This window comes from Prionailurus viverrinus, unplaced genomic scaffold (assembly GCF_022837055.1).
Source record: "Prionailurus viverrinus isolate Anna unplaced genomic scaffold, UM_Priviv_1.0 scaffold_60, whole genome shotgun sequence".
In the NCBI taxonomy this organism is placed as follows: Eukaryota; Metazoa; Chordata; class Mammalia; order Carnivora; family Felidae; genus Prionailurus; species Prionailurus viverrinus.
Genome location: NW_025927622.1, coordinates 779658 through 802297, shown reverse-complemented (window position 1 = coordinate 802297; position 22640 = coordinate 779658). Strand labels below are relative to the sequence as shown.

Sequence of the window (22640 nt, the reverse complement as noted above, 5' to 3'; positions counted from 1 at the left end):
CGCGGGGAGACAGGAGAGGGCGGCGAGCCGGGCGCGGGGACATGCGCGGCCGCCTGTGGCTGAGCCTGGTGTGGCTGCTGCTGGCGCGGGCGTCCGGCGCCGCGGGGACCCCAAACAGCCCGCGGAGACCGCGCAGCTACCCACACCTGGAGGGCGACGTGCGCTGGAGGCGCCTCTTCTCCTCCACCCACTTCTTCCTGCGAGTGGACCCCAGCGGCCGCGTGCAGGGCACCCGCTGGCGTCACGGAGCTGACAGTGAGTCCGGGGAGGGGGTCCAAGGCAGACAGGCCGGCAGTACCAACAAGGGCAACATGATAGTAAGGATGAGCCGGGCCCTCCTGCGCGCGTGGGAGCGTCCCAGAGGCTCCTCTGGCTGTGTGTGTGCTGTTGGCCAAGTCGTTTCCCGTCGGGGACCTCAGTATTCTCAACTGTGAAATGGGCCCAGCCCACACGGTGGGAGGGTGGGACAGTTAAAGTAAAGGTCACCGAGGAAGCTCCTGGCTCTGGGCCTGGCTCCGCAGCACAGAAAGGTCTTTGCAGAATAGTCGAGGCTGGGGTCACTGGGGCCATCTACAGAGGGGCAACTCTGCTGCTGGAAGGGCCCCCGGGGGCCCAGTTACATCATGAAGTGGAGGCAGAGCCGGGGTCTGGACCCTGGACTTCCCACACTGCAAATCCAAGCTCAGGATCTGCCTGAGTTAGGGACCCCTCTATTTCTTCCTAGGCATCCTTTTGGCAGATGAGGAAACTGAGGCACAGAGAGGGAAAATGAGCAGCCCTGGGACACACTGCTGGGGTGGGGGCAGGGGTGTCGCTGGGGCTCCTTCATGCCCATAACCTTGTCAAGATGTCCTGCCCAGCAAACAGCAGGCACTCAGTGTTTATGGAATGTGAGGCAAGAGGGGACATGGGCCCAAAGAGAAGCTAGAGCCTGGGACAGCTGGGGACAGTCAGTGGCCCCCGGTCCTGTCTCAGTCTCCGGAGAGCTCTGAGGCCCAGGTCAGGGAACCGGGTGGGGCGTGGGGGGCGGTGGCTGATCACTGGCCACTGCCTGAATCACCACCATTAGGGCAGATAATCACCCCCTGCCCCTCCAGCTGCTTTCATCGGGCTCCCAGGGCTCTCATTAGGTTCACCGGACAAGGGCGATGACAGGGGGACTGGCTGGGCCAGTTGCTCAGCGGTGGGCACAGGCAGGCAGGGTGGCCTCAAGATGGGTGTGGGGCCTGGATCTGCCAGGCGACTTGGGACAGTCGCTGTTTCTGTCTGAGCTGCACCTTCCCCATCTGGACAGCAGTGGCAGTGACATGGTTGATGGCTCCACAGGGTGGGGGTGGGGGGTCCTTGGAGCTCTTCTCTCCTTCATTAATTCTGTGGTTCCTAATTGGGCACCTATCGTATGCTGCCTTGGGCACGGGGGACGTAGCAGTGACCAGGACAGCCACCTTCATGGGGCTCCCGCAGCAGAGTAAAGCAGTAACACAAATGAACAGCTAATGTGGTAATTTCACAGGAGGCCACAAAGGGCGCAAGGAAAATGAAAACAGAGTGACGTCCAGGAGATGAGTGGGTGGCAGCTTTGTCTGAGAGGTCTGGGGCCTCTCCATGGAGATGGGCTTGGGTTGGCTTTCATACAGGGCGAAGGAGCTGGCATGGTGACACTCAGGACCACACGGGCCCTGCGGGAGCACCGCAAAGATGTGGGGGTGACCGAGGGGGCAGGAAGGACACTTGAGCCAGCGTGAAGGCTCGCCCTGGTCCTGCCAAGTGGGAGGAAGTCAGCAGGGCAAGGACCACTTTCCCTTCTGACAGAGGAGATAGGAGGAACAAAGGCCCCATGCAACAGAGTGAGCTCCCCATCACCTCGGGCATCCAAGTCCAGACTGAAGACCAGGGGCAAGGCCTTGACTCCAGATTAGGCCCCAGTACATGGGGGGGTGGGGGTGGGGGGGAGAAGGTTGAGGGTGTGGGTGGCTGCTCATCCCACAGTTCTACTTCACTGAGCAGCTCAGAGTGGGACAGGGTCGCCCAGGGTCACCCATCTGCAAGTCAGGCCCAAAGCTGGCTCTGCCACTTCCCAGGCTCAGTTTCCCTCTCTAGGAAGGAGACACAGCAGGCACCTCCCACCTGGGGTTGATACGTGGGCTTGGTGGGGCACAGCGCTCCAGCAGCATCCGTGCTGTGCTCACGGAGTTGAGCACGGTAATCTGTAGACACCCCGTGTCCCGCCTCCAGGCCTTCGCCTGGACCATGCCTCCCCTCTGGAGGCCGACTGGGGGGGGTCTACGCCCATCACACCCGTCACTTGTTCTGACATCACGGCTTGCCCAGGCCATCCCCTGCCTCCTCTGGCTTGGTTTTCTCACCCTTGACCTAACTCAGTGCCCTCCTGCCCCGCTGACGTCCCCCCGCTTGGCAGGGCTGATCCTGTCTTGAGCCTTCACATTGGCTCGAGTGTCCTTCCTGCCCCTTGGTCACCCCCACATCTTTGGGGTGCTCCTGCAGGGCCTGTGTGGTCCCGTGTGTCACCATGCCCATCACAGGGCCAAGCACACAGTAGGTGCTTGGTGAATGTCACCTGAACGAACGAATGAATGAATGAACGAACGAACGAGAGTGCACAGGTGAGTAGATGGCGGACCATGGGCCCTGACTGCCCCCTGCCCCCAGGCATCATTGAGATCCGCTCCATCCGTGCGGGCGTCGTGGCCCTCAAGGCTGTGCACACCGGCTTCTACGTGGCCATGAACCGCGGGGGCCATCTCTACGGGTCGGTGAGTGCACAGCGTATGTGGTGGTCGGGGGCGGGTGGGTGTCCAGTGGGGGGACCGGTGTCTGGGGGACGGGCGGGGTGTCCCGTGGGGGACGGGGCGTCCAGGGCGGGGCGGGGTGTCCGGTGGGCGGGCAGGTATCCGGTGGCCTGCCTCACACACCCGACCCCCCGAAGCGGGTCTACACCGCCCACTGCAGGTTCCAGGAGCGCATCGAGGAGAACGGCTATAACACCTACGCCTCGCTCCGCTGGCGTCACCGCGGTCGGCCCATGTTCCTGGCGCTGGATGGGCAGGGGTCCCCGAGGCGCGGTGGCCGGACACAGCGGCACCACCTGTCCACCCACTTCCTGCCCGTCCTGGTCTCCTGAGGTTCCCAGGGGCCACGAGGAGCAGCTGGACAGAGATCCCACAAGATGCCCGAGCTGCACGGCCAGGGGCTGGGGAAGCCCAGGCCCTGGCAAAGCACGTCTGGTCACTCCTCTGTTCCACAAGCAATAACGGTGTGTCCGCAGTGTGCCGGGCTGGGGACACTGCAGGACCCCCACAGATGCAGCCTGACTCCCAGGGCGCTCCTGTCCGAGTCTGCGGGGAGGTGGACGCTCAGCTGAGCACAGGCTGCAGGTGTCCGTTCACAGGCTGGGAGGGCACGGAGGCCCCACTCACCACCCGGGACGGAGACTGAAAGGATGTGGCCGTGTGCTCACCGGAAGGTCTGGGAAGGGCACTCCGGGCCGGACCCGGCCCAGGCAGAGGCTCTGAGGTGGGAACCCACCGGTGTCCGAGGCAGGGAGGAGGTCTGAGGGCCAAGAGAGAGAGGGCAACGTGGATGTGCCTGGGTCACAGGTCCCCATTCTGGTCCTGGGACCTGCAGATGTGTCACCCATGTGGCAGAGGGGACCTTTCAAGGCCCCCTTTCGGGGGGGGGGGGGCAGTGTCCTCACGAGGTCCTCTCGAGAGGGAGGCAGAGAGACAGGCAGACCCCGAGCTGCTGGCCGTGAGGATGAGGAGGGGCCACGGGTGGGCCAAGGGGGCTTCATGCCAGTGTCCTTCAGGAGCTCAGGGTCCCGGGGAGGCTGTGCCTGCTGCCCGCCGGGCACCCCTGAGCCCTCCCCGCCCAGCCCAGCCCCAATGGAAGGAAAGGGGGCGGAGCTCAGAGCCCAGGTCCAAAACCAGCTCTGCAGCCGGCCGAGCGAGATGGGATATTCTGCTGCGGGAAGGGGACAGTCCCTGGGGTGGGGGTGTGTGCAGCCCGGACGGTCACTGGGGTCAAGGCCCCTGGTCCCCGCCCGCCCCCCCGCGGCCACACAAACACAACGCAGCCAGGCTCCCAGCGGGCAGGGGGCGGGGCGGCGCTGCCAACAGGCCCCGCCTCAGCTCACCTTCTGCAACACCGTGAAGCTGCCGCCCGCCCCGGGTCCCGGGGTCCCGGGGTCCCCGGGGTCTGCGGCCACGGAGCCCGCCAAGGCCGGAGAAGCTCGGCCCGCCCCTGGCGCCGACGCGGAAGGAAGACCCCGAACTACCTGCTTCTCTAAGTAGGTGTATTTTTAAATAGCTTTCAAGATACACGTATTTTTTCCTTTAAAAAATGTCTGTCGGAGCAGTTTTGTTCTTGTTTTGCTGGTCATCCTGTGGTCCCGAGCTCCCGGCGCCTGGGTTGGGGGCTGGCGACCCGTCCAGGCGTCGCAGAGACCACGGCCTAGCGGCTCCACCCGCTCTCTCCACAGATCATGCAGGCCGCACGTGAGCTAAACGTCCATTTATTTCAAAGCAGTAATAATTTAAAATTATAAAAACCTTTCCGCCGTCGAATGTGTAGGGGTGAGGTTAGAGACAAACGGGTGGGGGGGTCGACGCGTGCCCAGGCTCCTGCGCGACACACTCCGCGGGGAGGGCTGAGCCTGCTCCGGCCCGGGGGTGGGCTGCGGTCCTCGAGGCTCGGCCGGCGGTGGCGCGGGGGTGGTGCGGGGGCGGAGGCGGGCGGGGGTACCTCCAGGCTCCAGCCCTGCCAAGCTGCCCCCTGTCCCGCCCCGCCCCGCCCCGCCGGGCCGGGCCTGGCAAGGCCCAGGTCCTGTGCCCTCTCTGGAGGCCGGCCGGCGCGCTCACGAGTTGCCCGCTGGGTTTTCGTTGCTCGGCGAGCTCGAGGACGACGAGGACGACGAGGACGAGAAGCTCACGCCGCTCAGGCCCGGGGGGTTGGTGGCCGTGTTCTGTCCGGTGAGGCTCTTCCGGCACACGGGGCAGCTGTCGTGCTGCGTGGGGACAGCGGGGGGGTGGGGGGGTGGGGAGGGTGGTGGTGAGGGGCCGAGCCTGCGGCGGGGGCGGGGGCAGGGGCCAGGGTTCGGCCTGGGGGTGGGCAGGGGCCGGCTCACCTGCTGCAGCCAGGGAACGATGCAGCCGTCGTGGAAGAGGTGACTGCAGGGCAGCTGCCGCACGCGCTCTCCCAGCCCGTAGTCGTCCTTGCACACGGGACACTCCAGCCCGGAGCCTGCGGGGCAGGGAGCCTGTGACGGCGGAGACGGGGGAACCCCCCACCCAGGTGTCCCGGGAGGGGGCGAGCCACTTACCTACGTGTTCCTCGGTGACGGGGACGGTGGGGAGGGCCTGGATCTTCTCTTTGTCTGCTGGGGGGGGCCCCGTGTTTTCAAACTGATTGAGGAGCTGAAAGACAAGAGGCCAGAGTGCCAGGAGCTCGGCAGGCAGGCGCGGCCCCTCGCCCCGCGGGGCTCTGAAATGCAAGGCCGGGTTACCTGCAAAAGCACCAAGGCTGTGTTTTTCTGGGGCCCCGGACCCCCCCTGCGCCGAGGCTGAGCCCCCTTGCCCCCCACGCCTGTCCACTCTTCTGCTCATCCTGTCGGGGTCACCCTGCAGCCAGGGAGGCCCCTCCCAGCGCCGAGGGTCCCACCCTAAGTCCTCTCACCCGCTAGAACCAAAGGGCTGGGCCTGGCTGTGGCCACGTTCACCACCAGTTCACCAGCGAAAGGCTACAAAGTTGGCAGCGTTCCTACCGCACAAGGGCCACCAAGGTCATGGTGAACACCCCATCCCCAGGGACAGCTCAGGAGAACGTGCAGGTCCACACGGGGCCCCCCCGGCCTCAGGATGGGAGTTATGGGGAGCAGGGCATCCACACCAGGGACATCCTGGTCCCCAGAAGATGGTGACACCCTGGTGCCCACCTCGGGGAGGCCACCCTGTACCTGCGTGATGATGGCATCCAGGCCGTTGGCCCCCCAGGCGTAGTCCATCGGGTTTGAGTGCAGGACACCCCTGGGCAGAGAGGTCTGGGGTTCAAGTGGCAGAGGGGCTGGGCAGGGCGCAAGGGGACCCGCCCACCTACTCACCAGGGGCCCAGGCCCAGGCTGGGGATGCTGGCAGGAGTGATGATGCCATTGACCAGCTGCTGGATGATCCTGGAACAGAGCGGGGCCCGGCCTGTGGTCAGCGCCCTCCAAGGCTGGGCACCCCCAGGGGAGGCAGCAGAGGACACACGTGTCCGGCTTTGAACTTCACGGTGTTTTAAAGGTTGTGTTTTCAACCAGCAAGATTTGCAAGCAATCAAACGCAAGACAGGCCGAGAAAAGTGTCTCCCTTGCGGATTTTCGGGCCAGCTTTCCCAGGGGCCTGGACCGTGCCCGTTAGCTCATGACCACACGTGCTCCCTATTTTATAACCTGGGGGGCGGGGATCCCCAGCCCTGCTGTTTGCAGACGCTCCGCAACGTCCGGCTGAGGTCACAGGTGTCCGAGCTTGGGGGCGAGGGGCTGCTACAGGGCAGCTCACGAACACGAGACGCCTGGGGGGTCAGGGCAGCCCAGGCTGTGTCCTGGGCTGGAATGGAACAGGGCAGAGAGCGTCGGGGCTCCCTGTGACACAGGCACTTCTGTGCACAGCCTGGTCGCATCTACGAAGATGCTGGAGGACCCTATGTTCTCTGGGAGTGGGGCCCTCAGAAAAATGTTTCCTTTTCACCCCAAGTCCTCTGAACAAGCCTCAGGTTACAGAGAAGCCGTTCCTGGTGCTGACGCCGACACGGAGGGAGCTCGGGGCTCTGTGGTGGAGCAGGGGGGCCCAAAACCCACCCCACTTGCCTGCCGCCCTGGGAGACAAGGACCCAAATGTGAATCGGCCATGTCTGAACAGATGGGGGTGAGGGAGTCGGGGGACAGACACCCCTCCAGAAGGATGGAAGGCACTGAGTGGACGAGAGGCCCCCCCGGGCCACACTGTAGGGGCCCCCCTCCACAGCTCTTCAGCACGGTGGGCTCTGCCTGGACGCACAGGGGAAGTGCCCCGCCCACAGGTCAGCCCCAGAGCTAGCATCCACCCCTCTGTAACCACAGAACCTTCTGGAGGGGCAGACGGTCAGGCCACCTAAGTCAGGGTGGGGCAGGCTGCAAGACTCTCGGGAGCGTCCCACCCGCTGGCTGCCCCCAAGCGCCCTCACCCTTCCAGCGTGGGGACGCCTTCGTGGCGGCCGGTGGCCCGTCGTGCAGTGAGGCGGGCGCGAGGCTGCCGGGCGCCATACCGGTGCCGGGAGTGCTGCTCTCTCTCCCGACGGCTCTCAGGGTCCCTGCCCTCGTCGGCCTGCACCCCAGGGGGGAACGTGGGGATCTCGAAGCTGTCGTCAAAGATGCCGAAAGCAAACTGCCCGTAGCCCTGTGGCAGTGTGAACAGGTGCTGGTCCGCGTTCTGTGAGGGGGAGGGCAATGTGACCACGGGGCGGGGGGAGGGCAGGGCCCCGAGGACCTTCTGTGGGGAGGAGGGCCATGGGACCGTGGGGGGAGGGGGGGGGGCGGCACAGGAGCCCTGAGCGGCCACCTGGGTCCTACCTGACCCAGCCCCTTGCCTGGACCCCAAGTCTCCTCCGTGTGCCACGGGGCCCCATCCCAGGCTTGGGGCTCTGAGGGTTGAGGATACAGCAGGGGAGCCTTGGCATGTGTGGGAGAAACGAGGAAGGGCAGGTCCCAGTGGTCAAGGGTCAGGTGGGAGGACCGGTCCACATGGGGAGGGGAGGGCAATCTGGGGCCCGACTCACCTCAAACGGTGGCCTGCTCTGGTCCGTGGGGGCTGTGGAGGGGGCGGAACCATTCTCTGTACTCCTGGGAGGATGGGGTGTCCTGAGTCAGGAGAGAGGGAGGCCCTCTCCACCTCTCACCCCTGCCCGCCACGGCCTGTCCAGGCTCTGCCCGCCCACAGCCCCGCCCACCCCAAGGGGCCTGGGCGCTGCCAGCGTGCACCTGGGCCGGGTTACCTGGTCTCTTCAGGAAGCTCCTCAATAAAACCAGACTCGCATCTGGGGCAGGTGTAATCCTGCGGAGGAGAGGGCGGGTGAGTGCGATCTCGGGGGTCCCGGCCCCCGTGCTGTGTCAGCCGTGCCTGTGGGGTCACCGGACACCCCACCTCAGGCCACACCGAGCGGCTCCAGGCACATCGGTGAAACTGCTCAGGCCCAGAGTCCGATTTGGCACAGACCTGCCGGGTCTCTGAGATGTCTGAGAGGCGGGCGCCCTTCATCCGAGGCCACCACCTCTGTGTGGCGATGACCGCAGCCACCTCGACCTGCCCCTCGTGCAGGCGAGGCCTGAGCCCCCAGGTGAGCTCCTGCCGTGCCAAGGTCCATCGGCCCACGCCCCTCAGGGTGACGAAACTTTCCGAGCTTCAAGGCCTCCACTCAGCCACACCAGCTGTTTGAAGGCGCTGAAGAAGCCTGTACCGAACGGGCCAGCTGATGCGGGCCCACCTAGCAGTTCCCGACTGGTGCAGACGTGAGACGTGAGAACATTCCGTGAGAGGCTCCCCTTTTGCATATAAAGGCACCTGCCCCGAGCTCCTGAGAAGGTTGCAGGAGGGACTGTGGGGTCACAGGACTATCGAGGCCTCAGTAGCTCAGCTCCCAGGAAGGCGGCCGCTGAGGGCGGGAAGCGCCACCTGAGCAAAGGGACCAGCCCGCGGGTGTCCCGTGGCGGCATCTCTGGAACATTCCAGCAATCCCAGCGCAGGGCCTGTGACCCCAGGCTGCAGTGTGACCCCACCCCCATTGGCCATGCCCCCTCCAAGCCCAGCCACTCCCGCCCCAGCCAGGCCCGCCAGTCAGATGGGGGAGGTGTAATGTCCCGAGTGGAGGACGGGCCCCAGGGGCCGCAAGGCATGGAAACACCAAAACCAAACATGTGGGTTGGGGGCTCGCACGAGTGTCCAAAAGCCACCCAGACAGGAAGACACAGACGCGAGTGCAAGCTGTGCTTCTACCTAAGGTGACGTTTTGGAAGCACTGTCCCCGCGTGCCGAGTGGGAGACACAGAGGAGATGCAGACTCTGTCAAGGAGGGGGCCGCCGATGGCCCCACGTGAGCCACAGGCACCGGTGGCTCAGCAGGCACGGGCCTCCCTGTGGACACCCAGCGGGAGTGCCAGGCACCTCCACCAGGGCAGTGGGTGCCACCACAGCACGCGCCATGTCCCCCCCTCCTACCCCGCCACCAAAAGCAAAGGGGGGGTGGGGTCAAAGAACACTGTCTGAGCCGGATGGGGAGGACAGGAAGGAACTGCACCCGCCATAGGAGCTGGGATCCAGAATACAGAGCTCTAACGCTTCAACGCCAAAAACACAAACAACCCGGCTAAAAAATGACCAAAGAATTAAAACAGTTCTCCAAAGACACACAAAGGGCGACAAACCAGCAGAGAGCCGCTCGACACCGTCAGGCAACGAGCCAACGCAAACCGAAACCCGTGAGACACCACCTCCCGGCCGGCCGCCGGGACCGCGACACTCAGCCGACTAGGCTAAGCGTCAGCGGAAGTGGAGGAACCAGAACCCCCGGCTGGCGGTGGGGACGAGAAGCGGGGCGGTCTCTCTGGAAGACAGGCCCGCGGTCAGTTCCTCGTCAGGTCAACCCCAGGGTCACCACACGACCCCGCGACCCCACTGCCGGGTCCACACCCGAGAGACACGAACACTCACGTCCACGCAACCCCCACCCACACGCCCACACATGACCACGTCCCCCGCGCACGCGCACAGATGACCGTGTCCACCGCACAGGCGCACATCCCTCGGCCGCGAGAAGGGGCGAAGCGCCCACCCCGGCTGCCCCGCGGACGAACCCTGAACGCACGACACTCAGGGAGGGAACCCGACACGAGAGGCCCCACGGGGTGTGAGTCCACGTGTGTGAAACGTCCGGAACACGCTCGTCCACGGACGGAAGGGGGTTTGTGGGGGCCGGGGGAGGGGAGGGGGAGTGAGGGTGAATGCTAACGGGGACAGGGCTTCCTTTTAGGGTGAGGGAATGTTCTGGAACGAGATAGCAGTGGTGGGTGCAGGGCTCTGAGCGTATGGAAAACACTGACATGCACACTGTGAACAGGTGAGTTGTATCTCAACAGAGCCGTCAGAAGGCACAGCGAGGACAGTGACCCCCTGCCCTCCCAAGTGGGGACACGGGGGCAACGGGCAGCTCGGCTCCACAGCGAACGACCAACCCTCGGACTGTTGGCTGCAGTGGAAGACGGCCGCGTGAAGCTCTGTGGACGGGCCAGGGCTCTCACGGCCTGGTGCAGCCCCAAGGGGAGAGAGGGCCACGGACATGGGCCAGTGTGGCTGCAGGTGGCTGCGACGGCCTCGGTTAGGACGCTGGCAATCAAGCCCTTAGCGTGGCCATGTCACAGACGACAGCAGGCGTCTGCTCAGGGCTCCCCTTGGCTCGGGGCCGGCGGCAAGGTCCAGGCTCTCTCTGGGCCCTGGTGGAGCCCACCGCCACCACACCTGCCCTACGGGGGAGACGGAAATCAGAAGTGCGCCCGCCCTCTCCAGCCAGGATGGGGGTGGGGGGGCCTGGGTGAGAAGCTGTCCCTCCCCCTCCTCTCCTCTGAGCACGCCGCCCGCCCCCAGTCTCCATGCTCCCCTGGGCAAGCCTGGAAGAGCCAGGGCAGGACCGGTGAGCCAGGCGGCCTCAGCCTCAGCCTCAGTCTGACCTGCTAGAAACAGGCAACCTCTTCTGCTACCAAGGCCGGGTGCCATTTCTGAGCGTCACCTTGGAGCCCCATCCCACGCGGCGCACAAGAACCTCATCGAACTACCTGCTCTGCACTCTCCTCCCCTGCGGTCGACTCAGAACAAGCTGGCCCGCCACTCCCGCTTCCCTGCCCCATCCAGGCCACCGCCACCTGCCCTCTCTTCTCAGGGCCTGCACACCATCCCCTCAGCCGGAGCATTCTCCCCCAGATAGCTACCTGGCTTGCCCCCTCTTGGAAGTCGGGTCTCTGCTCAAACGTCACATCCTGGCTGCAAGCCTCGGTCTCCCCACCTGTAAACGGAGGACGGCCTCAACCCTAGGGCTCTGAAATCCAGCAGCCACTGAGGACCAGAGGGCTACGGCTCAACAGCTGGCTGCGGTCAGGGCCCTGCCTCCACACTCTCCATCCCCATGCGAGCCCCACGCTAAGTCCAGATCGGCCTGACCATGGGCCACCTGACACCTGGCATTTCAGGAGTGGGCTGCAGCTTCTGCTTGTATGCAGCAGGGAAGGGACCAGATCTGGGGGTGCCCCAGTGCTCTCCTCCTCCACGGGCACACCCCACCGGTTCCTGTTAAATCAGACTAGCCAGTAACGGCCATCTGAATCCAAGCGAGGCGACGCTGGGATGGATGTCTGCCACCCACAGGGCAGAGCCCAGGTCCAGGTGGTGACAGCCCCACTTCCCAGGTGGGGGTCAGCCGGCGCTCGCTGGCCCTTAACTTGTGAGCGCCTGTCTCTTATGGTTCCTCACCGTGAATCAGTTACCTCTCCCCCTAGGAGGAGGAGAGGGAACGAAGGGGACCACCCGAGCATCATCAGCAACGGCGGTGGCCAGCACACCAACGACAGGAGAGACAGACGTGAAATTCACTGAGCGCTCGGTCTCTATGCCGTGCCTAAGAGGCGCAATTCAGCCCCTCCTCGGTGACGAGGAGGACCCGGGGGCCCAGACCAGGGAGTAGCCTGCCCAGGTCTCCCAGGGTCAGCCAGGGCAGCCCTGGGGGACAGGCGCCACTCTTCACCCAGGCACTCCTTCAGACCACAGCCAGGCAAGCATGATTAAATCAGGGAAACTCGGGCGGGAGGTAGAGAGGTGGCTGGCCCCACGGGATCGCCTGCTGTACAGTGACCTCGGCCTCCGTGGGCCCCGGCCCCTCAAGGCCCCTCCAGGAGAGGCAGAACCCAAGTGTAGCGCTGCGGCGAAGGAACACGGACTCGGCCCCAGACACAGACGTGATGGGACACCCAGGCCCCTGCTGCCGGTGCTCCCAGCCTGTGCCCCACCAGCCCACGGACCGCGGGAACGCACTGGCTGCTCTACATAGCCCTCCTCAGCTGCCACTGGGCAGGCAGGTGCCCAGGGCCCACGGAAGGCCCACCCTGCTGCCACCACACCCCACATTGACCCCACCTGTCCCCCAAGCGCCCGTGAGCATCACGCACACCGCTGGATGCCAGGGTGCAGAGCCACGCCGGGATCCGGCCGTGTGTGAGGCCCACCGGGAGCCAGTGATGCTTACACACAGAGCCCAGCAGATGTTACAAGCTTCCTTGATCTTGCCAGGGTGCTTCTGACACCACTGCTAGGGACCGGGACCCCGTGTGACACGACATGTGTGCCCACTGTGCTGGGAGCCCCACCTCACTTCAGCCTCCCCACAGTGCCATGTGACTCAGAGGCCTGGGGTGCCCTAGGATGTGGCTCCGCCCAGCACCCAGCCACCTTTTGGGGGCTCGGCTCACTTCGTGCCCCGCTGACTTCAGACCCTGAGCAAATGCCAGCCCTCTCTGCAGCGCCCGCTGTGTGGCGTTGCAGGGTGGGGTCTGTGGTCCCCCAGAGGGGCAGCCCACACATCGGAGCACCCGGATTTCTGCAGCGGTGAACAGACGGCTGGTCACAGGGCAGGACCCGGCACGACACACAGCATCCGGCACGTGGGCACACAGAGCTGTCAGGTGGCCAGAGGGACCCGCCCGAGGCCACAGGGTGCCTGGGGAGGCAGGCCCGGCCCCGGGTGCCCCATGGGAAGGACTCCACTTATTCTGCTAAGCATCAGTGGCCAGGACTCCTCGAGGCCCCTCGAGGGGCAAGGACAGAGGACATGCAGACTGAGGCATAAAGAGAGCGAGGGCAGACACCCACCGCCGCTGGGCGCTGACCACAGGCTGGCTTCCTCCCCCCAGCGCCCTCCGGGTCCAGGTCCCGCCCGGTCACACACTCAGGCCGTCCCTGAGAAGGAAAGCGGTCGCCAGCAACGAGAAGGCGGCCTGAAGAGGGCCATCGGAGGCACCGCCTGTGGCGAGGCGCTCGGGGCCGTGGCACAGGGGTGGATGCAACCCCGGACTGCCACCCGCTCAGCCCCCCCGGTGGGAACCCGCACCCCCTGGCGAGCCCCAGGGTGCCAAGCAACCAGGTGGCGGCCCGTGGACGCCGCGTCTCCACAGCCCTGCAGTCGCCCACACAAGCCCGCACGTCCGCCTCATCCCAAGAGCTGCCGTTTCCTGGGCGGGCTCGAGTCTGGGCTTGTGTGCCAGGCTCGGAGGCCCTCAAGCCAGCCGGCCTGTCTGGTTCCTGTTCCCACATGCCCTGCTCCGGCTAGGCTGCCGGCCATTCCCCGTCCTGGGAGCCAGGCACTGGGCTCCCCCCTACGCGCGTGCTCCCACCGAGTGGGCACGGGTTATCTCGTCAAGCCCATCTTGCAGGCGAAGAAACGGAGGTCCGGGGAGGTCGAGCACCTCACCCAGAGCCACGCTGGTGATAAGAGGCACAGCTGGGCGTGGCCTCAGCCCGACCCTGCCGAGAAGCACCTGAGAGCGGGCACTGTCTCAGTGCCTACGGAGGTGCCACGATGGTGACAAAAATCAAAAGTAAGAACTGCACAAAACCCAGCCGCAACGCCCTAGAGCAGGCCAAAGTCACGGCTACCTCCTGTGAACAGAACGTGCTGTGCGCTGGCTGGGACCTGCCACCGCTACCAGGTTGAGGGCCAACCCTCCCCATCCCGAAACAGCAGGTGCGCCCCTTACTGGTAAACAGTCACCCTGTCTACCGGGCCTCATGGAACCCTTCAAACCCACAAAGAGGCACACGAGTACCTCACTGCCATTGGCTAATTTTACGGAATTTGCCAGCATTCCTAACTAAATATTTGCCAATCACTTATTCAACACTGGCTCCCTGACCAGCCTATAAACTCTGAGGGCAGAGGTCAACGATACCTTGTCACCACCGGATTCTCGTGCTGAGGCAGGTCCTCCCCAGCCCGGTGACAGCTGCAAGAGATCAGGGTGCTCCGGGTCCAAGGCCACATGGCCAGGAAGCGGGCACACCTGGCCAGGCCCCAGGCCCTGTGCTGGCCCCAGGAAGAGAGGCCCAGAACAGCTGGCTATGCAGACCGCCCAGCCCCAGGTCCCCCTCGGCTCCGGGCAGGCTGCTCTGGGGAAAGCCTGGGTCCCAGGGCCTGTCCTGGGCTCATACCAGCCGCAAGGGGCTGCAGGCAACTAACTCAGGCCGGTGAGCTGTCAGGCCACCAGCCGCCTCCTGCCGTGGTCACGGTCGAGAACGGAGCTGGGGCTGCAGAAAGCCAGAAAAGGCAGAAGCAGGACTTCCGGGAGGCTAGAGTGAGGCAAGTGTCGGCTCCCCCAGCGGGTGCTCACAGCTGAGGTTTCGTTTTATTTCTCCCTCCTCCCTTGCTTCTGGAAGCCGCACCTCCCTACCTTTTCTCGTCTTCTGGGCCCAGGCATTGCTCTCTGCTCCCAACCTGACTTGAGCCCACTTCCTTCCTCTGTGGCTGGGATGATGCCCATAGACTCCTTCCCCTGGCCCCCTCCTCCCAGGGGTCCCCACTGCTGGCAAAGGCAGGACTGAGCCTGGGTTTGAGACGAGAACAGCCTCCACCCACCACCCACCACCCAGGCGACTGTGGGGAGCATGCGGGCCAGAGATAAAGTACTAGGACCACCTAGAAAGTGCTCGATAAATCCTCACCACCTGCAGGGCCTCCACCATCCCACACCTCCCTCTTCCAGCTCCGTGGGAGCTGGCCCAGGGGCAACTGTCAGGATGTCAGGGCCACAGCTGGCCTGCGCTTCCCCTGGCTTCATTTTTCCCACCTGTAAAATAGGAAAGGGTCGAACTAGACCACCGCTTTCCCTGTGGGCCTGGAGCAGGGGAACACGGGCCCCATCCCAGACCTGCTAACTGGGAACCTCCGGGGCCAGGAGCCTGAAACACTGTACGTTGAACAAGCAGTCCCCTGCCGCACCACACGGTTTGGGAAACGCTGGCCTAAAGCAGAAGGCAACACCTGGCCACAGGCGGGCCTAAACCCGCCCCCCAACCCCCACTCCGGGGAAGCACAAAAGCGCAGGCTCAGGTCACGGAAGTCTGCCCGGGGCTGTCAGGCCCGGGCCAGGTAGGTACACAGCCGTCCCGTCTCGACATCGGGAAAGCAGGCGGGAGCGCTCGGCGGGGCGGCCCGCAGCCAGGCGCCCGCAGCGCCGACCACGCGCTCCGGGAACGGCCCCCGGAGACACCTCCCGGGGTCCGATTCCCCCCACCTCCCTCCTCCGGGGCGGGGCGCCGAGCGCAGGTCACGCGGCCTCTGCGGGCCTCAGTTTCCCCGTCGGGGACCGAGCGGCCTCCCCGCCGCGCATCTGGGATCATCGGTCCCGCTGCTTCCCCGTGGGTGGGCCCCGCCTCCGGGCCCTCCGCAGAGACCCGGGCCAACGCCGCCCGGGCCTCAGTTTCCCCGGCGGGGCCAGCTCGCTTCAGGCCAAGGGAGAGAGAGCCCCCGCCCGCCGCCCCGGCCCGCGCCTCACCGGCAGGCGCGGCACGATCTCGACCGAGCAGCAGTGGCAGAAGTACCGTCCGGGCTGCGGCGACGCCTCGGCCATGGCCACTGCCGCCTCCTCCGCGCCGCCCGCCCCCCGCGCGGCGCCCGCCGCCCGCCGCCGGCCGTTTGCTGCTCCCTTGCCGGCCGACGCGCCCGCGCACGCTCACGCAAGGCACGCAAGGCACGCACGGCGTGGGGTGGAGGAGCGCGCGGGAGCGAGGCGGGCGGCGCGCGCGGCAGGCGCCTGCCCGGGCGACGGTGGTCGCGGAGGGACAAACTCAGTGCGGGCGCCTCTCTCGCAGGGCTCCGAGTAAGGGGACGGAGCCGGGCCTGGAAGCCCGAAGACGGGGCTGGGAGGGGCGGGGCCGAGTCTCCTTGGCAACCCGGAGCAGGGAGCGGGGGTGTGGCTGGGGGCGAGGCCCGGCTCCGAGGAGGCCGAGGGGAGCGGCCTGCGCGGGGTGGGGTCGAGCCCGTCCTCTTCTCCGAAAGAGGCCAGGCTTCCACTTCCCTCGTCGGGTCTTCTATCCCAAGTGCCGCCTTTCTGTCCCCCCCCCCCGCCGTCCTCACTGGCTCTGGGCACCGGGCGCACTCTCACCTCCGGGCCTTTGCACTTGCTGTGCCCCCGCCGGGTGCACCCCAGACACCTGCGTGGCTTGCTTTCTCATTTTCTCAAGCCTTTGCCCTTCTCAATGGCACTTATTCCCGCCTGACGAACCATAGAGTCGGCTCCACAGTGGAAGGGGTGTTTATATCTTGTTCCCAGCTGGACTCCTAATAGCGCCTGGTACACAGGTATTCCACGAACACTCGTTGAATAAATGCAGGGAGGCCCGTTCCTGGGTCGAAGGAGGACTGCCCTCTGTGCCTCAGTGTGACCCACGGGATGAGACAGTGCAAGGCCTGCGGGGTGTGGCCTTGTTTTTGAGAGCAAAGAGAACCTAACCACTCCCCTCTCCAAAAAATTAATCAGCAAAAACTGCACTATCACCTGGCACAGGCCCGGAACATTTCTGAGGTTAATTCCAGCCCAGTCATGAACTTATTTCCCTCATCGACTCAACAGAACGTTCGTGGGTCACCTGCCACATGCCACACTTTGTGATGGGTGGTACAAGGACACAACACAGAACGCAACGCAACAGGCACTGAAAGTGGCTCGGTGGCTCAGGGAGACAGAGCTGGACGCAGGCACCCCAGCCCCGTGAGGCTGAGCCAGAGGATGGGTCCCTAAGGTCGTACTGGCTCTGCCTGGGGAGACAGACAGGGTTTCCTAGGGGAGGGGGCATTTGAGCCAGGGCTTTGAGGAATGAATAGGAGTAGGTTGGAGTTGGGCCTCCCGCAAAAGGGGGCACAGGAACCAGACTGTCAAGGCATTAAAAATTGCAGCCTGTGTACAAAGGATCTTGAACGTCAGGGTAGGGACAGGGACTTCTCTGACAGTCAGTCTTGTCCCCCTCAAGGTTCAGGGGTGATTCCAAGCCATTCCTGGTCTGGCCACTAGAGAGTATGCGGGTCCCATCCCTGGGAATCCAGGAAACCCCAGATCCAGGGAGGGCAGTTCATTTCAGGCCACTCGAGCCCAGCCCCTAGCTCATTTCATACCACCAACATTCATTCATTCATTCATTCATTCATCCATCCATCCATCCATCCTGTAGAAGTTTATGAAGTATTGAGAAAGAGGCCTTACAACCATCAGGACTGTGTTCAAATCCCACCAAGTCATGCTGGCTGTGTGACCCTGGGTAGGTCACTTAACTCCTCTGTGCAAATGGCAGAACCCACCTCCCGGGTTTTGGGATTGGATGAGGCTGGGAGCGCACATGGGCACACACGGCACTTCCTTGGTCCTCGCTGGTCCCCTTGGGTGGGCCAAGCTGCATCCCACCTCGCGACCCCTGTCTGGTCATGCCCTCTGCTGGGCACGCCCTTCCCACTGTCCCTTCTGTTTCCAATCCCTTCCTGAGGGAGCCCCATCCATACTGCACCCCGCTGCCTGGCACCCTCTTTCCTTCTCCTACAGCTATCCCCAAATCCAGGAGTTTTCAATGGCGTCTCCCAATACATGAGGCCAGTACTCAGCATATAGTAGATGCCCCATAGATTCTTGAATAAACGAATAATTAGTGAGTGCCTGCTGCGTGCCAGGCCCAGGCAGGGTTTGTGTACTATAAATCTAAGGGCTAAGTATGTGCTGGGCCTGAAGTTTAATCTTCATGCAAGCACCATGATGTGAGGAAAATGAAGACCCCCATTTTATAGTTGGGGAGACCGAGGGCTCAAACATGGTCATGCGGCAGGGCCAGGACTTAGGCACAGGCCATTGGGTCTCTGTGCCCTCTGCGTGGGCTCTTGCCTGCTGGCTACCCTGGGACTGTGGCATTGGAATACAAGCACGCAGGCCGTGTCTGCAAATGACCCGGTGTCTCTGCAGTTCTGGGGCCCTCAGGTACCCACTTCCGGCCCTGTGGCTACCTTGCTGCTGTTGCTGCTGCTGGGACAGACCTGGGAGGGCGCTCTGATTGCCAGGCACAGTGAAACACAACTTGAGGGTTGCCCAGCACTTCCCGAGAAAGGCTCCGAAAGTGGGTTGAGGAGGTAGGCGGCACCTGGGCCCTACACATACCCCCCAGGACAGGGCCATGCCTCCCTCCTCAGACTTCCCACAACACGGTTGTGCTTCCCCCTAGACACTGCAAGACAAGGACCAACAGCCCCTCCGAGACTCAGTCTTTCATCTGTAAAGTGGGTCTGCCTCCCACCTCCCGGGGAGGCTGCCTCTGCAAGTGGCGGCTGTGATTATAGCCTCCCAGCTCTCTCTAGTTGCTAGACCTTTCACGTGCCTTCCCCTTTGCCGGGAGCACCCTTTCCTTCCGCCGCGGCCGCCGCCACGCTGAGCCAGGGGCCTCAGGGGCAGAGGGGAAGTTGCCCTGACACCGTGCACCCTTGAGTCTCCGCCTCGGGCGGGTGACTTCTGCTCTTGCTAGGTTTCCTCGCCTGTCACCCAGGGACACAGTGGCTTTGTCCTCTGTGTGGGGAGATTTCAGGAGGTGGAGCCTGTACAAGGGCAGGGGCCCCCCCTCTCCTAATCCTCTCCCAGGTTCACTCCGTTCCTTTTCTTGTGGCTTTGTAGTGTGTTTGGATCTTGATTTGGGGCAAGTGACCATGTTTGAACTTCTTTTCTTTCTCATTTATTTTTCCAGATGAGAGTTAGAACGGTCTTGGTTCGTTCTCAGGAGGGACCAAGCCATGGAGATTCCGATTGGAGCCACATTCAACCACCAGAGAGCTGGTGGCATTAAGTGGCTTGTCCTGGGCCAGGGGGCAGGTGTGCCCTCATGTATTCACCTGCTTAGTTCAAATCAAGCCTCAGGGAGGAGCCTTCGGGGTTGGAGAAAGCGAGTTCCCATGTTGCAGGCAAGAGACCGAGGCACCAAGCAGGTAGGGCCACTGGCCCACCAGCCAGTATTCCTACAGGTGTGAATATGCCACCGTCTGAGTATGCAGTTTTTGTCTTTGAAAAATTTTATTTGTGTATTTTGAGTTATGTCTTTTCTCCCCCATTTTAAAATTTTTATTTGAGAGAGAAAGAGAGACAGAGAGACAAGGAATCCCAAGCAGGCTCCACACTCAGCCTGACTCTGGGCTCCATCTCATGACCCTGGGATCACCACCTGAGCAGAAATCAACAGTCAGACATTCAACCGACTGAGCCACCCAGGCATCCCTTCCCTTTTTATTTGTGTTTGTTGGCTTGTACTTTTTATTTCTATTTTTCATTTTATTCATACACACCCAGGTGTATCTCCAAAAGCAAGCTACTTGCTTACCTGAACCGAAGGCACATTTACCAAAGACACAAAGGCAGGGCTAATCCGCAGCCTCATCCAAGCTGGCTGCTCATCTCCATGGTTTTGTCTCGTTCCGCATCCTGTGGTTGTCAGTTCTCCCACATGGGACATTTTTGGCCTTGACCTTACACACGGCATAGGCTTGGATCAGGGCAAGCGAGTTCTGTCTGGTGCTTTCTCTTCCCGTTCACAGGCCCAACCCCAGAACACTGGACACCTGAGCAAACAGACGACGGGCCAAGGTGGATGACAGGACAAGGACGTGCCCAGGTCGCCCCTGTGCCGGGTGGTGAGGACGTGCCCTGGGGGCGAGAATGCTGCAGGATAGAGGACGCGCCCTGGGGGCGAGGACGCAGAGGCCACCGGCCGGACAGCGGCGAGCGCTGCGACCCCCGGACACATCTGATTTAATCTTGGCCGCTGAGACCCGCCTCAGACCCCTGACCCCCAGCACCGCGAGGCGTCGGGTTTGTGCAGCTAGAATCGCGATCATCTGTTAGAGCGGCAGACGGGAACCGAATCCATCAAAGCTCTCACGGGTCACGTGCACACACGCTCGACCGCGCCGTCTTCCAGTCCCCGCCCGGGCAGGTTGTCTCTCCTACCATTGGCCAGATCTGGGTCACATGGTCACGCCTAAACCAATGGCTAGCAAGAGGAGGGCGGGCCCTACCTTTGGTTACAAATCATACTGCCGGCTCCCTGCCCAAGATCTGGTCACTTTGCGGGGACGGGGGTGCGGTGGGGGCGCTTGGGGGTGGCGTGGAAGCGTTGCAGCGGGGATTGCATGGATTGAGCAGGAAGGGCCTGGAACCCAGGCTGAGAAGCCTGGACTTCGTCCAGGGGCCATGGGGAGCCACGGTGGCGTTTGAGAGGGGAGGGCACATCCGATGAAGGCGTCATGAAGCCCAGCTCTGACCAGAGTTCTCCCGTAACATCCACCATGCCCGAGTCTTCAGGTGCTGCCTTGGTTATCAACATCACATACCCTATCGGAGAACCCACAAGGCCTTGAAGTTTTCAGGTCCTAGTGCAAGGGCTGTGGACATGGAGTGAGTGTGGAGTCCATCACAAGCCTTCTTCCGGCTTGAGGAAGGTGGGAGCTGGGGGGGGGGGAGGGGGGGAGGGGGGGAGGGGAGGGGGGCGGGGGCGAGGGCGACCCTGACCGTTCTGGACCAAGCTAAGACCCATATCCTGGAGGCAAAGGTCTGCACTTCAGGGTGTGTGTGATTCCTATAGCCCCTGCAGACCCACTGCTCTGGGTCCTAAAGGCTCCACTTGAATAAAATGTAAATGGGCTTATTGAAAGCTGGTTTTGTCCACTACGAGCGACAGAAACTCAGCTTAAATGGACTTCGTCTTATTGGGGTGGAGGAGTTCAGGTGCAGCTGGATCCAGGACTCCCAATAGCGGCACAGGGAATTTCTGCTGCCCCCTCTTGGCTCAGCATCCCACTGGATTGGCCTCTCCCTGGCCATTGGTAGGAGCCACCTGCAGCTCTAGGCTCACACCCATCTAGCTCAGGCAGGAAGTTGGTGTCTCTGGATCCCAGAAAAAAATCTCAGCGCTTACTCCTCCCGGCTTGCTGAATGTCAGATGATTCTAATTGTTTGAGCCTGGGTTGGTGTCCATTCCTGGGGTCATTTGGACTGGAAGCACAGGAGGTGATTTCTCAAAGGGAAATCCAGTGCTGGAACCAGAACGGGATGCCAGCCACAACCTGGGGGCTGGCCCCCAATGTCCGATCCAGAATGGGGAGGGACCTGCCCCACAGTTCGGCACATGGGGCCTGGGAGCTTGCTTCTCTGGTACTGTCCCGACACTGTGGGGCTTTGTGACTGCCGGAAAGTCACTTTCCTTCCTCCAGCTTCAAATACCCCCTCTGTAAAACGGATGCCTGTCTCACAGCATTGTGGTGAGTGGCAGAGAAGACTCGTCACGCATCTTCCCTGGGCAAACAGTTATCTGCTGGTTAATAAGAACCTGGGCACACATGTCGTGCCCCTACTGTGCACCAGGCACTGTCCCTCGCGTCCTTCCTAGAATCTGCAGGCCTGGGACCTGTGCCCCCTTTACAGGTGAGAAAATGGGCACACACGTGGCCTAGCCAAGGCGGCACATCCTCCTTCCCCCAGAAGGCCCCTTCTCGCTCCAGGCCCCAGGGTCACCCTCCTGCTCCTGGGGGCGTCTATACCGCCGCCTGCCTTCATACTGGTGATCACTCTCGTCTGTCTCCAGCCAAGGGGGACCCTCTCACTGTGGCACCAAACCCGGTCTGTAGCATTCGTTGCCCGTTGCTGCTCCAAGGAACTGCCACGAACGTGGTGGCTTGAAACAAGACACATTCTTCTCTTCCAGTTCTGGGGGTCAGAAGTCCACCCCTGAACCAAAATCGAGGTATTGGTAGAGCTGTGTTCCTTCTGGAGTCTCGGGGGGGGGGGGGGGAGGGTCTGTTCCTTGATTTTCCGACTTCTAGAGGCTATGCACTGGCTCAAGGCCCCTTCCTCTGCCTTCACAGACAGCAATGGCAGGTCACGTACGTCACTGTGACCACAGAGGGAAGTGGTCTCCGCTTTTGACGATCCTCTGATTCCACTGGGCCCACCTGCAAAGCCCGGACCGTTTCCCTGATCCAAACCTTTGAGGTGGGTTTTCTCTTACCTGTAGCACAAACATCCTATCACTTCTGTCCCCACACCCCCTTCCTCACCATTGTTCAGTCCAATGCGATTTAAATGTCCTCCTCCTCTGGGAAGTCTGCCTGGGCCTCCCCAGTCTGCACTGGGTATAGCATCCTCCATCACAGTCCTGATCACTTTGGATTGTCACTGCCTGTTTTCTGTGGGGTCTGGAGGAGTGAAGCCTGGGGCCACGGGGAGTCATGGTGGATGTCTGAGCTGGGGGAGGAGCCTTATGGTAGACAGCCAAGGTAGGAAGCGGGCTGCAGGGGATGAGGCTGAGACCAGTTCAGGGTGGACAGGAGGGCATGAAACGGAGAGACCAAAAAGGGGGGGGGGGAGGGCTCCCCAGAGAGGGCCAGTGTCTTGCTTAAGGTCACCCAGCACATGGCCTCTGGGTCGGAGAGATAGGCCAGGATGGGAGGCAGGAGGCTGCTGGCAACTGGTCTCAGTTTCGAACCCACGCCAGGCCAACAATGAC

The 22640-nt window shown here is 62.9% G+C and overlaps 2 protein-coding genes across 3 annotated transcripts; one reads left to right on the top strand and one right to left on the bottom strand.

Moving 5' to 3' along the window:
- FGF22 (fibroblast growth factor 22) lies at positions 1–3793 on the top strand. Its single transcript, XM_047848348.1, has 3 exons — positions 1–255; positions 2671–2774; positions 2948–3793. The coding sequence occupies exons 1-3, from the start codon at positions 42–44 to the stop codon at positions 3140–3142; spliced, it is 513 nt and encodes a 170-aa protein (XP_047704304.1). The 5' UTR covers positions 1–41; the 3' UTR covers positions 3143–3793.
- Positions 3794–4298: 505 nt separating this feature from the next.
- Positions 4299–15931, bottom strand: RNF126 (ring finger protein 126). 2 transcript variants are annotated; one of them, XM_047848346.1, is made up of 9 exons: positions 15617–15931; positions 8026–8084; positions 7810–7891; positions 7219–7463; positions 6116–6184; positions 5972–6041; positions 5339–5432; positions 5144–5259; positions 4299–5023 (listed from the first exon to the last, which is right to left on the bottom strand). In XM_047848346.1, exons 1-9 carry the CDS (start codon positions 15689–15691, stop codon positions 4874–4876), a joined length of 960 nt encoding a protein of 319 aa, XP_047704302.1. In that variant the 5' UTR covers positions 15692–15931; the 3' UTR covers positions 4299–4873. The 2 variants fall into 2 exon arrangements, with proteins under 2 accessions (XP_047704302.1, XP_047704303.1); XM_047848347.1 differs by having other exon boundaries at positions 7810–7873; positions 15617–15926.
- Positions 15932–22640: the final 6709 nt, after the last annotated feature.

Excerpts from the sequence above, each read along its gene's own strand:
- FGF22 (XM_047848348.1), top strand. The coding sequence starts at position 42 with ATGCGCGGCCGCCTGTGGCTGAGCCTGGTGTGGCTGCTGCTGGCGCGG. Across the intron at positions 256-2,670 it reads CTGGCGTCACGGAGCTGACA|GCATCATTGAGATCCGCTCC; the intron begins GTGAGTCCGGGG and ends CCCTGCCCCCAG. Across the intron at positions 2,775-2,947 it reads GGGGCCATCTCTACGGGTCG|CGGGTCTACACCGCCCACTG; the intron begins GTGAGTGCACAG and ends GACCCCCCGAAG.
- RNF126 (XM_047848346.1), bottom strand. The coding sequence starts at position 15,691 with ATGGCCGAGGCGTCGCCGCAGCCCGGACGGTACTTCTGCCACTGCTGC. Across the intron at positions 6,185-7,218 it reads GGCGTCCCCACGCTGGAAGG|GATCATCCAGCAGCTGGTCA; the intron begins GTGAGGGCGCTT and ends GCTCTGTTCCAG. Across the intron at positions 5,260-5,338 it reads CGTCACCGAGGAACACGTAG|GCTCCGGGCTGGAGTGTCCC; the intron begins GTAAGTGGCTCG and ends CCTGCCCCGCAG.